The sequence below is a fragment of the Spermophilus citellus genome (genome assembly GCF_964194105.1).
Source record: "Spermophilus citellus genome assembly, chromosome: 3".
NCBI classification, from domain to species: Eukaryota; Metazoa; Chordata; class Mammalia; order Rodentia; family Sciuridae; genus Spermophilus; species Spermophilus citellus.
In genome coordinates, this window is record NC_138184.1 from 216729434 (window position 1) to 216747664 (window position 18231).

General features: G+C 36.8%; 1 protein-coding gene across 4 annotated transcripts in view; it reads left to right on the forward strand.

Moving 5' to 3' along the window:
* The window catches only part of LOC308644389 (putative RNA-binding protein Luc7-like 2), an 82343-nt gene that overhangs the window by 31522 nt on the left and 32590 nt on the right, over positions 1–18231 (forward strand). For all 4 annotated transcript variants that reach the window (XM_081285437.1, XM_081285439.1, XM_081285440.1 and 1 more), the window contains 3 exons: positions 8654–8752; positions 11473–11583; positions 15944–16087. In XM_081285437.1, coding sequence (XP_081141563.1) covers positions 8654–8752; positions 11473–11583; positions 15944–16087 — 354 coding nt within the window. The remainder of the gene's footprint in view (positions 1–8653; positions 8753–11472; positions 11584–15943; positions 16088–18231) is intronic.

Here is an 18231-nt window from a genome sequence, read left to right on the forward strand (position 1 = left end):
ATGTGTGAGGCACTGGGTTTGATTCTCAGCACTGTGTATAAATAAATAAAGGTCTATCAACAACTAAAAAAAAAAATTTAAAAAAAAAACATTGTTAAACTTTGTTGTCTGTTTGCCTTTGTGTACTCTTTCTTTGTTTCCTTAAATTCTTAGAATTCTGTAGTCCAGGGCTGGGGATGTGGGGATGTAGCGCGCTCGCCTGGCATGCATGCGACCCGGGTTCAATCCTCAGCACCACATACAAAGATGTGTGTCCGCCGAGAACTAAAAAAAAAAATAAATAAATATTGAAAATTCTCTCCCTCCCTCCCTCCCTCTCTCTCTCTCTCTCTCTCTCTCTCTCTCTCTCTCTCTCCCCCCCCCCACTCCTCTCACTCTCTTTAAAAAAAAAAATAATGCTTCTTTAAAAAAAAAAAAAGCTGAACTCGGTGAGACCCTGTCTCTAAACAAAATACAAGATAGGGCTGGGAATGTGGCTCAGTGGCTGAGTGCCCCTGAGTTCAATCCTCAGTACCCCATCCCCCCAAAAAAAAGATAAAATAACACTTAAAATAATCAACTTTATTAAACAGAAAGCAGCATAGAATGCAGGTTTTTTAAGAGAAGTTACTAGGATGAAGTAGAGTTATTTGTCCAAGACCTCTTCTTCATGCTCTTGATTGTTTTCTTTGCTGAAAAAGGAGGAATGGATTTGAAATGGAGAAGGCCAAATAAAGAACTGAATTCAGTTAAAAATAAGCATCATTTTTACAATTTACAATTTAACACGAAGTCTGTTAATTAAAATACTAAGAATAGAGCCAGGTGCAGTGGTACACACCTATTATTCTAGTGACTGGGGTCTGGGGGTGCTGAGGCAGGAGGATTGCAAGTTGGAGGCCAGCCTCGGCAATTTGGTAAGATTGTGTCACACAGTAAAAACAGGGCTGGGCTTGTAGCTCAGTGGTGGGAGCGCCCCTGGGTTCAGTCCCCGTTACTACCAAAATAAATGAATGCATACATAACATACATACCAAGAATACACTTTTGGAAATAATCTAATTAAAAGTGTCTGGGCTGGGGTTGAGGCTTAGCGATAGAACGCTAGCATAGTATGCAAGGCCCTGAGTTCAATCCTCAGCACCACATAAAAATGAGTAAATATAATAAAGGAATTGTTTCCAACTGCAACTAAAAAATATTTTAAAAAGTGAATTGTTCAAATTTTTAAAATTAAAAATCTTACGGTTTTTGTCATAAATAGGTATTTAAAATCCCCAAAACTTGTTAAACATTTTTTTTCAATATTTAAGAAAAGAGAAGCAGATGCAGTAGAAGCAGCAAATGTCTGAGACCTTGGTGTTGGAAGCATGTTGCACTGTTACTGATGCAGTCATGATTGATCTGGCAGAGAAGCAGAGGCTCTGAAAGATTGGTGTAGTTGATCTTGGAGGGGTTCTATCAAGGTTCCCTCTGTGGTGACTATTTTAATTAGATGACTGGGATCATGAAGAATGTTCAAAGCATACTTTCCCTTGTACTCACTTTTATAGTGGCAGATAGTTGTGGAGGGTTCTTGGGGCTTCTTTGTTTTTAGAATTTTAAACTCCTCTGATTAGTTGTGTTGTATGGACAGAGTAATATAGCTGATGGGTGTTTAGAATTCCGAAACTCAACTTTGGTACACTTACTGCCCTGCTAGGTCCCTGAAGAGGTGAGTTAAGCACAGAAGATATTCTAGACCAAAAAGTCGTCTTTAGTAGATTCTTGTTCCTAGAGTTTAGGCCCCCAAGCTACTGTGGATAGCCAGACTAGACTAAAAAGTTGCAAGATCAGTTGGCTAAAGTTAGTAATAAGCCCAAATAATCCACCTCTTAGAAGACAGGAATGCAGAGAAAACAGAGGACTAGTTCTAAACACTTAAGGAAAGGAGTTCAAGGAGGCTAAGATACCCTCCTTTCCCACCTGAAGCTCAGACCAGTTTTGTCCTGGGATGTTTCTTCACCATCTTCACTTGTTAGGAAGCCTCTGGCCCTCTGTCAGATTCTCTGTCCTCTTAGGTTGATTCATTCAGCAGGTTTTTTTGTTGTTGTTTTTTTGTGGTGTTGGGGATTGAACCCAGGGCCTCGTGTGTGTCAGACAAGCACTTTACCAACTGAGCTATATCCCCAGCCCCAGCAGATATTTTTAAAGGATTTCTGTGCCTGGTTAAAGGTACATAGTAGATAAGGCAGATAAGAATCCTTTTTGTGGAGCTCACATTCCAGTGAGTTAATAATAATTTTTCCATGCCTATACCTTCCTCTAAGGCAGACCCCTCACCTCTACTTTCACCAAAAATTTTAGCCTACTACAGTGGAAATAATTATGTTTTTTAAATTCGTTTTGTTTTTGAATGACATAATTGCTTTTGTTCTTTTGGTTGGTTGTGTGTTGTAGAATCTAACATTAAAAACAGAGGTTTTAAACACAGGCAAAAGTTGTTATTTTTACGTTTTTTTCTTGAGAACAAATTGAGAAATAGAGTCAGGGGATAAAGATAATTGGTAAAAGGGAGCTTTGGATGTCTGCTGTGCAGATCTTTTTCTTGTGGCACGGGAGATGAATATTATTGAGAAATACTTAAAACAATTTAGTACTAAAATATTGGAGCCTGCCTGGCAAAGTGGAAGAAATGTTAGATGAAGAATTGGTCTAACCAGGTGTACTAATATTACCCTCAAGCAGGTCATTTTTCCTGTGCAGGGGATGGGAATGAAAGTAGATCAGTGAATGGTTGTCAGCACCACACACTATAAACACCTGGGTGGGTTTTGCAATTCAGTCTTCAAATGATAGGGCTTGGGCTGTTTCTAAAAACCATCAATGTGAGGTGAATGCTTTCCAGGTACAGGTTGAGAACCACATCTGACTGTGACATCTTTTTTGTTTTATGAAATGTGATACAGCATCCTGTGAACAACTATAGCTTGTGAAAATATGTAACATGTAAAGGGCATTGTTGGAGAAATTAATTTAAACTGCTGACTTATATAACAAACAACTTTCTTTTGCCATTAGATCTTTAATTTCTATTTTATTTTCTGAGATCTTGTTTTTATTTATTTATTTATTTTTAGTAGATGGACGTAATACCTTTATTTTTATGTGGTACTGAGGATCAAACCAATGCCTTACACATGCTAGGCCGGCGCTCTACCACTGAGCTACACCCCAGGCCCTGGGAGGTTTTTTTTTTTTTTTTTAATAACTTTTTCTTAGTAATATTGTTAATTTTAATTTCTACATATCCACTGGCCGCTTCAGTTGCTGCTTATTGTCACTGGGAAAGTCCTCAGTATGTTAAATTATAGACATTGGGGCCTGGAAAAATTTCTGCATGTTCAGTATAGCATTTTATGATGAAAGCTTTTGTAATTGTCATGAGAAGTCTTTATTACTTCTTGTCCCCGTCACCCTTCCTTAGGTACCAGTGATTGAACTCAAGGGCACTGAGCCACATCCCCAGCCCTATTTTGTATTTTATTTAGAGACAGGGTCTTGTTGAGTTGCTTAGTGTCTTGCCATTGCTGAGGCTGGCTTTGAACTTGTGATCCTCCTGCCTCAGCCTCCTGAGCTGTTGGGATTACAGGCGTGCTTCACCATCTTTATAATTCTTATGTAATTAAGAACTGAGTGTAAGGCTAGGGTTGTAGCTTAGTGGTAGAGTGCTCGCCTTGCATGTGGAAGGCACTGGGTTTGATCTTTAGCGCCACATAAAAAAATAAAATAAAGGTATTGTGTCCGTCTCCAACTAAAAAAATATTGAAAAAAAAAAAAGAACTGAGGAGTGTAATAAGGTTTTACATAAAAACAGTTTTTTAAAAGTAGTCGTAAAATTCTAGAGTTGGGGGAAAGATTAAATGCTACCTGGTTGAGTTTTTTCCTCAATTATACTAGAAAAATGATTTCAAAACTGCAGGCTTGTTCCGTCTTTAACACCAAGAGTTTAAAAAAAAAAACCTCTCTATAGTCCCTTTGGACCATAATAAAACAAATTTTTGCTTCTTAATCAGAAATTCTTCCATTGATTGATGATTAGCTTCACATTTTGATTTTTCTCTTCTCTAATTACTTCTTTTACCTGGCTTTTCTGCATGGCTTGGTTTTGAGACATTTGGTCAATCTATTCATATCCCTTTTGAAGTACATTAGTGTACAGAATAATTTTTGGAAGGTAAGAGTTTGCTTCTTTGTGTGTGGGTACCTGGAATTGAACTTGGGGGTACTCAACCACTGAGCCACATTCCCAGCTGCTGAGAGCCATAGCCTAGTAGGAATGACGCATGGCATTTTTGGTTGAAAGGTGACACCAGCAAGCCATTGAGATGATAATGATTATGTTAAGATGTGCATTCAATTGGAGATAAGACCCCTGCTCTCCGCCTGGGGCCTGCCACTTTGGAGCTCTGGAGGGACTCCTGGAGAGTTCCCATTGGTTGGGGAAGTGTGCTAGGAGGAATTTCCGGTGTGGTGTGTGCTTTGATTTATTTTGTTTTCGTTTCAAGCTGCCTATCCCCAGAACTTTCTCAGGCAAACTGGGAAAAATGGTTGGCTCAAGGTTTGAAGTTGTTCGGCCCTGAGGAAGAGATAGAGATAGACCTTGAAAATACATTTCAAGAAAATAGGAAAATTGATACAATGATTTTTTGTTCCGTTTTTGTTTCATTCTGTTTCGATTTTGTTTTGTGTTATCTTGTTGGGTTGCGTTATCTTTATAGTAGATTAGAAATTAGTAAAAAACAAACCGAAAGAGTGTTAAGTAAATTGTTAGAGGTTCAGACCATGGAGAGAGACATTTTATTAGATCAAGCAAAAGAAAAGGTCTCTCGAGCTAGTCAAACGGAGGAAGAAAATTTAAAGGAAAAGGAGCTGTTAAGGAAAAAGCTACAACAGGAGGCTGCTACTAACACCTTTCTATCACCAGTCCAACCAACTGCTCCACCTATAGAGACAACATATCCTATGGAGCCCCCAACCCCCATAGCTGATAGATGGGATCCTGAGACAGGACCTCAAAGATTAGCAGGCCAAGGTGGACAGCAGGGGTCTAATCTCCAATTGAATGCACATCTTAACATAATCATTATCATCTCAATGGCTTGCTGGCGTCACCTTTCAACCAAAAATGCCATGCTTCATTCCTACTTGGCTATGGCTCTCAGCACCCAGCCTTGTTTTGTTTGGTTTTTGTGGGGGTGTGGGGATGAGGGGGAGTACTGGAATTGAACTTGGGGGCACTCCATCACTGAGCCACATCCCCATCCCTATTTTGTATTTTATTTAGAGACAGGGTTTCACTGAGTTGCTTAGCACTTCACTTTTGCTGAGGCTGGCTTTGAACTTGACATTCTCCTGCTTCAGCTCCTGAGCTGCTGGGATTACAGGTGTGCACCACCATGCCTGGCAGGGTTTTTTTTTTTTAAACGAGCCTTCAGTAGAGATTTCTCATTTGACTCCTTTCAAAATTAGTTTTAGTTCACATTGGTTTATTTCAGTCATGCCATACTTTTTAACTAGTTATTTTTGTCTAATACTCTATTCATATCTAGTTACTTGTAAATTTTTCTCTTAGTCATAGAAATATATGAATTCAATTTATTTAATTTAAATTTAATTGGCCTATTCTTTTGAATTTTGATCCAGTGAATTCACTGTCCTTTTTAGTTGGAATATTGCACAAAATTGATCACGTCCTCTGTTTTACACATGTCCAGATTTTTGGCAAAAATGTTAAGTAGGCAGTATCATTTCTAGATACCATTTGTAAAGCTAAGGCTCAGGCCTGTATGCTATAGATACCTGTTACCAGAAACTTCCCGATGATTGATATTACCCATATGTATTTTAAAAAGATTTAAAAGGTTTCTTTGCCTTCTATGAATGTTTTCTCTGATATGTGGATGCTAACACACAATAAAGGGGCACACAAATTGGAATGAAGGGAAGGGTCCAGGAGGCTGGGGAATGGGAAAGATAGTAGATATATCAGACATACTTTCCTATGTTTATATATGAATACACAACCAGTATAACTCCACATCATGTTCAACCACAAGAATGGCAAGTTATACTCCATGTACATAGAATATGTCAAAATATATTATACTGTCATGTACAAAAAGAATAATTAAAAAGATTTATTTTCCTTCTAAATATTTTGTAAAATTTGAAATTCTTTTGGGTTTTCTAAGTCAATTTGCTTTCACTCTTTACTAAATTTCATTTATTGCACAATTATCACAGATTTGGGGCCATATATTTTTGCAAAAAAAGTGGGGTAAAATCATTACAAAATTTCTTTTTTAGAAATTGTGTTGGTATTGCTTAAAAATAATTTATTATTCATGGGCTGGGGTTGTGGCTCAGTGGTAGAGCACTTGCCTAGCATGTATGAGGAGGCACTGGGTTTGATTCTCAGTACCACATATAAATACAAGTATATATAAAGGTCCATCAACAACTTAAAAAAAAAAGGCAACTCAGTGAGACCTTGTCTCTAAATAAAAATTCAAAACAGGTTTGGGGATCTGAATCAGTGGTTGAGTGCCCCAGTTCAATCACCGGTAACCCCGACACCTCCCACACTCCCCACCTCCCCTCAGAAGAAAAAAGTAATCAGAAGTTAAAAATGCACTTAGCACACCTAAACCACGGAACTTTTCTGCTTAGCCAAGCCCACTTAAACATGCTTAGAATACTTAATATCTGCCTAGAGTTGGGCAAAAAAATCATATAACACAGAGCCTATTTTATAATAAAATCTTGAATATTTCAATAATGTATTCATTTTTTGCAATACTGGGGATTGAGATCAGGGTTACTCTACCCAGCCCTTTCTTCTTCTTCTTTTTTTTTTTTTTTTTCTTTTTTGAGATAGGATCTTACTAGTGTCAATGAGGCTGGCCTTGAAATTGTGATCCTTTTGCCTCAGTGATTTGTATACTTTTCTATACATGTTATATTTCTATAAAACTTATCAAAAGGTGTGAATATTACTGTTTTAAAACCTATGTGTCTACTCACAGTGTAATTCTTTGTTTGTTTGTTTGTTTTTGGTGGGATGGGTACCAGGGATTGAACTCGGGGGCACATCTCAGCCCTATTTTGTATCTTTATTTAGAGATGGTCTCGCTGAGTTGCTTAGGGTCCCGCTTTTTCTGAGGCTGGCTTTGAACTCTTGATCCTCCTGCTTCAGACTCCTGAGCCGCTGGGATTACAGGCATGCACCACGGAGCCAGCTCCTTGAAGTTTTTTTTAATTAACAGTCCAGAGATTGAGACATTTCTGGAGGTGGGGGTTACATACCTCCAATTGGAAAAAATCTCTTGCTTTTATGTGTGTGTGTATACACACTGGGGATTGAACCTAGGAGTGCTTAACCACTATGTCACATCTCCTGTCCTTTTTAAAAAAAATTTTTATTTGGACACAGGGTCTTGCTAAGTTGCTAAGATTGTCTTTGAATTTGGGATCCTCCTGTCTCAACCTCCCAAGCGGCCGGGATTATAGGCGTGCACCACTGCACCTGGCACTTGCTTTGCTTTGATCACCCATTAATCACAGATGTATTTATCTTTGCATTTTACCCATTTTTTCCCCCAAAAGGATTTTATCAAAGTTCTTATCAGCTGTCCATATACATGTAAAAATGGATAGATTTTTATTGATTTTGTCTCCGGTAAGAGAAAAGCCTCTGGTTTTAAATAATGAAAATTGGAAATTTACACAGAGGAGGATTCTAGGTCAATAAGACTATTTTATTTCCCTGATAGATACTTGTGCAATTACACTGGGTCTTACTAATGAATTATGTCTTCATGAGTTTACATGGAGTTTTGTCTGGCATCTATAAGAAGGTTAACAGTCTGTGTGTGTGTATTGGGGGCGGGGGGCAGTACTGAAGATTGAACCTAGGGTCAGTCTTTTTTTTTTTTTTTTTTTAAGGAATTTTTATTTGACAAACAGAATGCTCTTCAAAGAACAGTGACCCCCCAGGCTGGGACTGTGGCTCAGTTGTAAAGCACTTGCCTAGCACGGGTAAGGCTCTGGGTTCGATCCTCAGCACCACATTAAAAAAAAAAATTGACCCTAATTCAGCAGTTTGGTTTACATAATCTTTCAGTTTTGTTTTAAATTAACTTTGAATATCTTTCTGTTATGGGAGTAAATGAAATATGCTATAATATAGGAGCTTGAAACTTTAAGATTCTGAAAAGCTTTTTCTTACAGATATGTTCATAAGTTTAAAAATGTTCACTCTTTCATTTGTAGCAGAATTGGTGCAGTTCCTTCATTCCTTCCTTCCTTTCTTCCTTCCAAAATCTTTTCTTATTTTTAGTTGGACAGAATGCCTTGATTTTATTTATTTAAATTTACGTGGTGCTGAGGATTGAACCCAGGGCCTTACATGTGCTAGGTGAGCGCTCTACCACTGAGCCACAACCCCAGCCCATTGCAGTTTCTTTGTAATACCAAGTTTTATACTTGTCTGTGAAATGTTGTAATTTGAAGGTCCATAAGTAATGAAGCATATGTATGGCTTAATATATATTCAGAAGAGAATTGTAGTGATGAAGTGAATTTGTGAAAAAATGTTTTCTATTTCAATATTCTCTTTTTTTCTCTCCCCTAGAGAATGGATCTTGGAGAATGTCTGAAAGTCCATGACCTGGCTTTAAGAGCAGATTATGAAATTGCATCCAAAGAACAGGATTTTTTCTTTGAACTTGATGTATGTGATTTTGCTTTAATGGATTATATTGTCTTTTGCAGCAAAATATCTTGAATATGAATCATTATCTTTAATAAGATAAACTCAGCTAATTATTTTTATATCATATCCATTTTGCATTTTATACACACACACAAATATATATGGTGTCATAAAGACAGTATTTTAGTATAAAACTAATAGAAGAAATAGGTATGTGAATGGGTTCCAGATGTAACTTGCATATTGTTTCTCGCTTTATCTATTTATGTATTTAATATGCAGAGCAGGGGCTCCAACTCAGGGAGTCACTATATGCTAGGCACCTGCTCTACACTGAGCTATCTTCTTAGCCTGTAATGTTACTTTTATATGAGAATTACTTGTCTAAAAATAGGGAAACTAAAAAATTTTTTTTTGCATTTTTTAAAAAATATTTATTTATTTATTAGTTATTGGCAGACACAACATCTTTGTTTGTATGTGGTGCTGAGGATCGAACCCGGGCCGCACGCATGCCAGGCGAGCGTGCTACCGCTTGAGCCACATCCCCAGCCCTTTTTTTTGCATTTTTGTGAGACATATCACGTAGCATTAAATAAAGCATATTGATGAGCTCACTGTGTGGTTCCTTTTTCTTACTGGGGCTTGAACCCAGTGTACTTTACCTCTGACCTACATCCCCAGGCCATTTTTTATTTTGAGACAGGATCTTGCTAAGTTGTAGAGGCTGACCTCTAACTTGTGAATCCTCTGCTTTTAGCCTACCTAGTTACTGGGACTACGCCCTGCTTTGTATTTCCTTTTTTAGTGAACTAACAGTATACAACTTTTTTTTTTTTAATTAGCTAATCTTGAATGTTGGCCATTTCTCATTGATTTGTTCTGTTTGCATTTTATGAAAATTAGTCTTTTTTCTCACATACGTATTCCAAGTATTTTTTCCTATTTTACATTTCTTTGGTGGTTTTTGGTTCTGCATATTTTTTAGTTGTCTAATTTATCAGTTTTCAAAAAATCTATTAGATTAATTTGAAAGGCCTTCCCTATTCTGAGGTGAAAAGAGCCCTTTTCCCCTAGTACTCTTTTACTTCATTTTATACATTTAAATCCTTGCTCCATCTTGAATTTATTCTACTTAGTATGTTTAGCTCCTAGTAACTGTTTAATTGACCCAACACTTATTTGTTGGTTGGTCTTTCTTTTCTCTCACTGCTTTGGGATCTACCCTCTTTTTTTTTTTTTTTTTTTTTTTAATTGGGGCACTGGGTACCAGGGATTGAATTCAGGAGCACTCAACCACTGAGTTACATCCCCAGCTCTTTTAGAGACAGAGTCTCACTGAACAACAAAAGGTTGTTCAGCACCTTTTTGCTGAGGCTGGCTTTGAACTTGGGATGCTCCTGCCTAAGCCTTCTGACCCACTGGGATTACAGGCGTGTGTCACAGTGCCCCAATTACTTTTATCTTGTCATAAGAAAATTCACATAGATTTCCATTACCATTTAAAAGATAAAGTTGACATTAAAAGAATTAAATAGCTATCTCTTTATCATCCCAGTTAGAGGAAACTTTTGAAATCATCCTTATTTCTTTGAAGAAGAATTTCATTTTTGTCCCTGTTCACTTTGAAGAAATTCTTGGATTATCAGACTATTTGGGGGATTCCAGTATGTGCAAAATGACATTGTTAAAATTTTCCAATGGTTCATTTTTTGAAAAGGTTTTTTTTTTTTTTTTTTTTTTTTTTTCCCTGATTGTAACATTTTCATTGTGGAAATTAAAAAAAAAAAAAACAGAAAACAAGCAAAAATCATGAAATATTGAGAAATTATTATTGTTAACATTTTAACAATGTTACAACTCATTTTGTATGTGGTTATCTTTCAATTTTTTTCTATGCTGCTTTGTTTCATAAATGTGGGATCTTATTGCATAATTTGGCCAATGTCAGTCCCCATTATTTCCCCCTTTCTTCCCTTCATCTTTCCCCTGGACCCTTAAAGGGTTTTCTTTCTTTATATATGTACACACACACACATACATACATATATACATATATACATACACACACACACACACACACACACACACACACACACAGTTGTTGACAAACCTTTATTTTATTTATTTTTATTTAAAAAAATGTGGAAGTTTTACTAACCACAACTTCTTGTTCAATTCTGGTGCTGAGAATCGAACCCAGTTCCTCACACATGCTGGGCAAGTATGCTTCCATTGAGCCAAAGCCCCAGCCCCTTAAAGGGTTTTCAGTAAGAAAAATCACAGTGCCTTTTTATAAAGGCTGCATTGGTTTGTGCTTTCTTCAATAGAGTATGAAAGTGGAGGTTTTTTTAATAGCATTATCTTTCCTGGAATAATAATTATTATTATTATTTAAATATTTCTAATTGTAGATGGACTCAATACCTTTATTTATTTATTTTTTGTGTGGTGCTGAGGATCGAACCCAGTGCCTCACACAAGCAATGCAAGCGCTGTGATACTGAACTACAACCCCAGCCCCATCTTTCTGGAATTATTTATGCTTATTCTTTGCCAGTTTGGTGGAAGACAAATAATATTTGGGATTTACAATTGAAACTGCTTTTATTATTTTTTAAGATTTCCGTAGTTTCCACTTATTAACATTTTAAAAACAAAGTATAGTTTTTAAATAAAGGTATTTCTGAATGAAATTAACTTTCTGGCAGTAATTATTTTTTAATTAAACATTTTAGGCCATGGATCACCTGCAGTCATTCATTGCAGATTGCGATAGAAGAACAGAAGTGGCTAAAAAAAGATTAGCAGAAACTCAAGAAGAGATTAGTGCTGAAGTGGCAGCAAAGGTAAGATTTCAATCCTTTCATTAGTACAAAGTGTAGTTTCAACCCACTATTCATTTGTTTTACCTTTGTATTTTAAAATAATTAAATTTGTCGAGATTGCAAAGACATACCCAAGGAATTCGATGTATTTTTTCTCTTGCCTCCCCCAGTCTGAACATCTTACACAATTATGGTATATCAAAGAAATGGACCTTGGTTCAATTCTTACATTTCAATCACATTTAACCACTTTCACATGTTTTCGTGTATGCATGTGTGTATATATAGCTCTGCAGTTTTATCATATATAAACTTGTGCATCCATTATCACAACTAAGATACTTAACTATATTAACATCACTATAAGACTTCCTTATATTTGGGCTCCGCGGTGCTCCCATGTAATCCTAGCAACTCTTTTTTTTTTTTTTTTTTTAAAGAGTGAGAGTGAGAGAGAATTTTTTTAATATTTATTTTTTAGTTTTCGACGGAAAACATCTTTGTATGTGATGCTGAGGATCGAACCCAGGCCGCACACATGCCAGGCGAGCGCGCTACGGCTTGAGCCACATCCCCAGCCCCATCCTAGCAACTCTTGAGGCCCAGGCAGGAGGATCATAAGTTCAAAGCCAGTCTCAACAACTTAGCTAGGCCCTAAGCAACTTAGTGAGACTTTGTCTCAAAATAAAACATTAAAAAGGGCTGGGTATGTGTTTCAGTGGTTAAGTGCCCATGGGTTTGTTTCCCCATTACCTCCCTACCCCCCAAAAAACCCAAACATTTCTTTATAATTCTCTCTATAACACACCCATATCCCTCCAATCCATAACACTTAGCAATCACTAAACTATTCTTCATCTCTATAATTAGTTATTTCATGAATATTAAATGAATGAAATTGTGCAGTAGGTATCTTTTTTGAGATTGGTTTTTTCACTAACTACAACTTCCTTGCAGTTCATGCACATTTTGTACATCAGTAGTTCATTTCTTTTTATTTTTGAATAGAAGAATTCCACGGTATGGTTATACCACAGTTGAGTCATTCACACATTGAGGAACGTTAAGGTTGTTTTCACTTACTGGCTAATACTAGCAGATCTGAAGTACCCATCTGCAAATAGATATTTGTGTAGACACAAGTTTTCATTTACTTGGAATAAATTACCTAAGAATGCAATTACTGGGTCATAATGTAAGTCCATGTTTAGTTTTTTGTTTTGTTTGCAGGGGGGAATTAAACTCAGGGGCACTTGACCTCTCAGTCTTATTTTTGTATTTTATTTAGAGATAGTAAGTATCTCACTGAGTTGCTTAGCACCTCACTTTTGCTGAGGCTGGCTTTGAACTCAAAATCCTCCTGCCTCAGCCTTCTGAGCTGCTGGGATTATCGGCATGCGCCACAGTGCCTGGCCCATGTTTAGTTTTTGAAAAAACTGCCAAATTTGTTTTAGAGTGAGTGTACAATTTTACTTTTCTGCCACCAAGTGTGAATGCTGTAGTTTCTTTACATCTATTCCGGCATTTGATGATGTCATCATATTTCATTTTATCTGTTATGAGAGTAATGTAGTGGTTTTTTGTGGTTTCAATTTGCATTTACCTAATGACTAATGATGAGTTTTTTTTTTTTTTTTTTTTCAGGTGTATGCTTGCCATCTGCATGCACTCTTCATTCAGTAAATGTGTTGTTTTATTCTTTTGCCCATTTTCTAATAGGATTGCTAGGGTTTTTTTTTTTTCCCCTTAGTTGTCGATAAACCTTTATTTTTTATTTTATCTATTTATATGTGGTGTTGAGAATCAAACCCAGTGTCTTACATGTGCTCTTCCATTGAGCAACAACCCCAGCCCAATTGCTAGTTTTTTTAATGTTGCGTTTTGAGTGTTCTTCATGTTTTGCCTAACTTGTTACTTTTTTTTATTGTTCTTTTTAGTTATACATGACAGTATTGACTCATTACTTTAAAAACACACAACAAGTAGGGAGAAAGGATAATGATACCCAGTGAATCCATCACTGAGTTTCAAAGTGATCGGTTTTCTGTTATTGTTTCATTGTTGTAAATTCTAGGTGTCATCATTTTGTCTATTTATAAAACAACTACAACATCACATTCATTAATCCTTTAATCCTATCTGATACCCAAATATGTTTCTTTTTTCCTGTGAGTCAGTTTGTAATAATCAGAATCCAAACAAGGTCCTATTTATTGCATTTGGTTGATTTGATAACTTAATATTTTACAACATAAATTTTGTACCATTCTGTATAATCCATTGCCTTTTGCCAAAATGCAGTTCAAGTGTGTTCCTAAGGTAAAGTTCATATGACAGGATTCATATATGGTGTTTGGATAGTATGTGAAAAGGGAAATAGATTCCCTTGTTTGAAAAAAGGTTTACTTTCAACTGGCCTTTTAAGCAGAGTTCTCTAAAGATAAGGAACTATTAAAGATGGCCATCGTGAGCCGGGAGTGTTGCATGCACTTGTAATCCCAGCAGCTCTGGAAGTTGAGACAGGAGAATAGTGAGTTCAAAGCCAGCCCCAGCAACTGCAAGGTGCTAAGCAACTCAGTGAGACCCTGTCTTTAAATAAAATACAAAACAGGGCTGGGGATGTGGTTCCAGTGTCCCTGAGTTCAATCCCTAGTACCCCCCCCCCCAAAAAAAAAGGTCATTCTGAATTATAAGGGATATAGTATTTCATGGTTAAAAGAGATTGACAAATGCTATGTAGAGCCCAAGGTGTATTAGTTACACAGCATTGTATACTACAAAAGTGCTGTAAAACAAAACCACCTCAAAATTCAATGACTTAGACAAGTCAGTATTTATTTAGTTCATTAGTGTGTTGTCAGTTATGTAGATTAAACTTGACTATTTTTCCTGTCACATGTTTTATAGTCAGCTGGAGACTACTGAGCCATGCTCAGAAGGCTAGCCTGGCCATGTTTTCATAATGGTGAAAGTTGTGCAGAAACATTACACCTAGTCATAGAAGTGTTTTTCAAGACTTCCTTGGGTCATATTAACTGTCCTTCCTTTAACTGAAGCAATTGCATGGCCAAGTTGAGTCAGAAGACAATGGTACTTAGTTAACGTGGCAGAGGGCAGGGATACTGGAGAGGGTGAAGCTCTGGGCATTAATGCAGTTAAACAGTGACAGATTTTTAAAGGAAAGTACTACTTTGATAAAGAGGAAAAATAGTGATAACAGAGTTGGGAATGTCTTTGAGAGAAGGAACATCTTGGGTTGAAGGAACTTTGAGATGTAAAGATTATTGACCATCTAGTTTGTTGAGACTGGATGTTCACATCACATAAAAACCTTATTTGCTAATATGATTGGCCACATAGAGACTGAATACTTATTTTGATTCAAAGTAAAGACTATCATGTGCCATTAAAACAATATGAGGGAACTAGTTTCCCAGGATGATGATGAGGAAGAATATATCAAACCTAAGTCAAAAATGATTACCAATGGAAAACATGGACTCATGGAGGGAGGGTGACATGCAAGTGTTACGAAAATAATACTGCTGTGCAGTATGTATACAAAGCATTTTTTAAATTTTTCACAACTTCATGGGACAGGTATTATTCCTCTCAGATGAGGAAATGGATTCAGGTGTATCTAACTGGCTACAATTTCACTTTCAGTAATTGGTTTAGCAGCAATTCAGATATGGGACTTTTAAAGTATGTTCACCTCTAGCTTTACAGAGCATCCACTAGTTCATTTCTTTAATTCATATTTGAACTTATGTTTCTTGGACATTAGAGATACAAAGATGGGAAATTCAGACAGCTATCTTTAAGTTATATGATATGTATAAAAGTAATTGTGAAAAATGACACAAAGGAGAATATGGTAATTTGTGCTTACATGTTTCAGTGGGGCTGGCATGTGATGATTTTTCAGAAATGCTTCACAGAAAACACTCTTGGAATCAGATCTTGTTGAATGAATAGATATTCATTAGACAGGTAAGGGGACATACCAGGTAGAGGAACATTCTGTGCAAAAACAAGCAGAAACAGGGTAAGTCTAGAAAACTAAAGATAATATAGTTTATATTATGAGGAGAGGAAACAGCAAGAGATGATTTGGGAACATAGAGAGGCACGATCATGGGAGGAAAGGTGTTTTACACTTGAGTATACCTAAGCACAGGCTACAAAGTAGCAGTTCTGTTGCTTGCTAGTATCTTTGACCTTCACTGAGGTGTAGGCAGGCAGCCTCAGAACATCCTAGTGTCCCAGTGGATGTGATCATATTTTCTTAGATAACAAATCTTTTCTGAGCATTTCTGAAATACTTTGAAGTTTAATATTCTGTTATTTTTTCATGATTTTCTTTTCTGTTTGTTTCTAGGCAGAACGTGTTCATGAATTAAATGAAGAAATTGGTAAATTATTAGCCAAGGTAGAACAACTAGGAGCTGAAGGGAATGTGGAAGAATCCCAGAAAGTAATGGATGAAGTAGAGAAAGCACGGGCAAAGAAAAGAGAAGCAGAGGTAAGTTCTTAATAGTAGTATAACCTTAGTGTCTGTTCATGTGGTATATTTGACTAGAAATTTTTACAAAGTTTTAAAAGGGAATTTAAGCCAATTTGAAAATATTTAAGTGGTCTGTGCTATGCTGTTGGGTTTTATGTCAAAATTAGTGGTTTTAGGGAAGTTGGAGCCATGGATCTATTGAAATTTGTAACTTGTAGGTGTATTAAACTATCTAGTCACATACACTCAACAGTTATAGACACAGACACATGCATACTTTGCAGATTCTTGGTTACTATGACAACCTATCCCTCATTCACTCCCATGCTATAGTATTCTTGATTCTCTTCCCACCTTAGTCTAATCTGCTAATGCCTTGGGGCCTTCTCTCATTCTTTTTTCTTCCTTTCTTGTTGGTGTTTGGGATTGGGATCAACCTCAAGGCTTCATACGTGCTAGGCAGGTGTCTTGGTATTGAGCTGCATCCCCAGCCTCATTCTTCTTTCTCAGCACAGGTCTAAATCTGATATCCTGTAAAGTTCTGTTTTGATTGGAACATCTGATAGATTTTAGGAAATCAAATGTCTTTGGTAGGGATTATACTGTACTCTTTTGCCTGTGTCCACTGTTCCTAACTGATCACATCTGGTTTGCTTTACAGTAATCTGAATGGCTTCTATAGGTAGTCTGACTTATGATTACCTACTTTCAGTGTTTTTTTTTTTCTCAACCCCAGGCATCTTCCCCCAACCCTAATCTTTTTTTTTTTTTTTCCTTAAACTTCTCACCAGTGAGGTTTAATTGTTAAAGAGGACAGGGTCTTTTGTGACCAGATCAAAAATGAAAAGGAAAGCCCTATCACTCAAACTGCTTTAGGGTGCCTGTTCTTTTTCCTTCTTTCCTTCTTTTCTGATATCATTGATGATCTTCAGACTGGAGAGGAAAGGCAGAATATAGGTAAGCCATTTTATTTATTAATTTAAAAAGATTTTTGTGGTGCTGGGATGGAACCCAGGCCTCACACATGCTAGGCAGACAACCACTGAGCCATATCCCTAGCTCTTGGGAAGTTTTCTTTCTTTCTTCTTTCTTTTTTTTCTTTTTAAATTTCACAGTGATTTTTTTGATTTCCCACAAAATATGAACTAAAAGTATTATAGGAGTCCCAGGTCAGGTACAAAATCCAGGGCTGGCCACTCAGCCCAAATATCAAACCCAAAGGGTAATTGCAAAAAAGCAGGAAAATAACTTTAATTAGTGTAGCCACACTGGGAAGACATGTTTTTAGGCATGTTTTCCAGATGCTGACATGACCTGAAGGTTTAAATAGAAGGAGAATGGGGCATTGGGGAAGAAGTTATGCATTGTTAAGTGGTCTTGGTCAAGTTGTGGTCTGATGGATCATTATCTCAGTTCTAACACTATAGGGTGGCTCCTCAGAAGTCCTTATCACAGCTTTCTTATTTTAGTGTATCTCCTTTATCATCTTTCCTTAACCTCCCTTAATGTTGCTGGTCAGCAAAGGAGAAAGGCAAGAATTGAGGGAGGGAGGAGAAAAGGAAAAACTATGGTGATTGCTCCTCATAGTACTCCTATAATGCTACCGTTACAATGATGATCCTGAACATCAAGAAAAGATTGTTCAATATTCCTTATGATATTATGTGATTATAATAAAAATATTACTTAAAGGAAGGGAAGAAACTAATACATGTTAGATGTTTTCCACAGAAAGGAGAGAGTTGAAGAAAGACTTATGCCCAGTATCTTACTTTTCAACCAGTCTTAAGTCATTTTTTGTTTTTGTTTTGTTTTGTGTTGTACTGAGGATCAAACCTAGGGCCTTATGCAAGCTCTCTAATACTGAGCCACATCCCTGGCCCCTCTAACCAGTCTTAATTCTTAATCACTTGTTGATGTAAAAACTTTGTGTTTGGTTTGGTATCAGGGTAATATCAATTTATAAAACGAGTTGGAAAGTGTTTTCTCTTTCTGAAAATGTTTTTTTCTAGAATTGGTATTATTTCTTGGGGTAGAATTTACCATAAACCATCTAGGACTGGAGTTTTATTTGTGAAAGGTTTTTTTGGGTGGAGGCGGGGGTGGTGGTACTTGGGATTTAGCCCACTGGGAGAGCACTGGGTAAAACACCACAGGGCTAC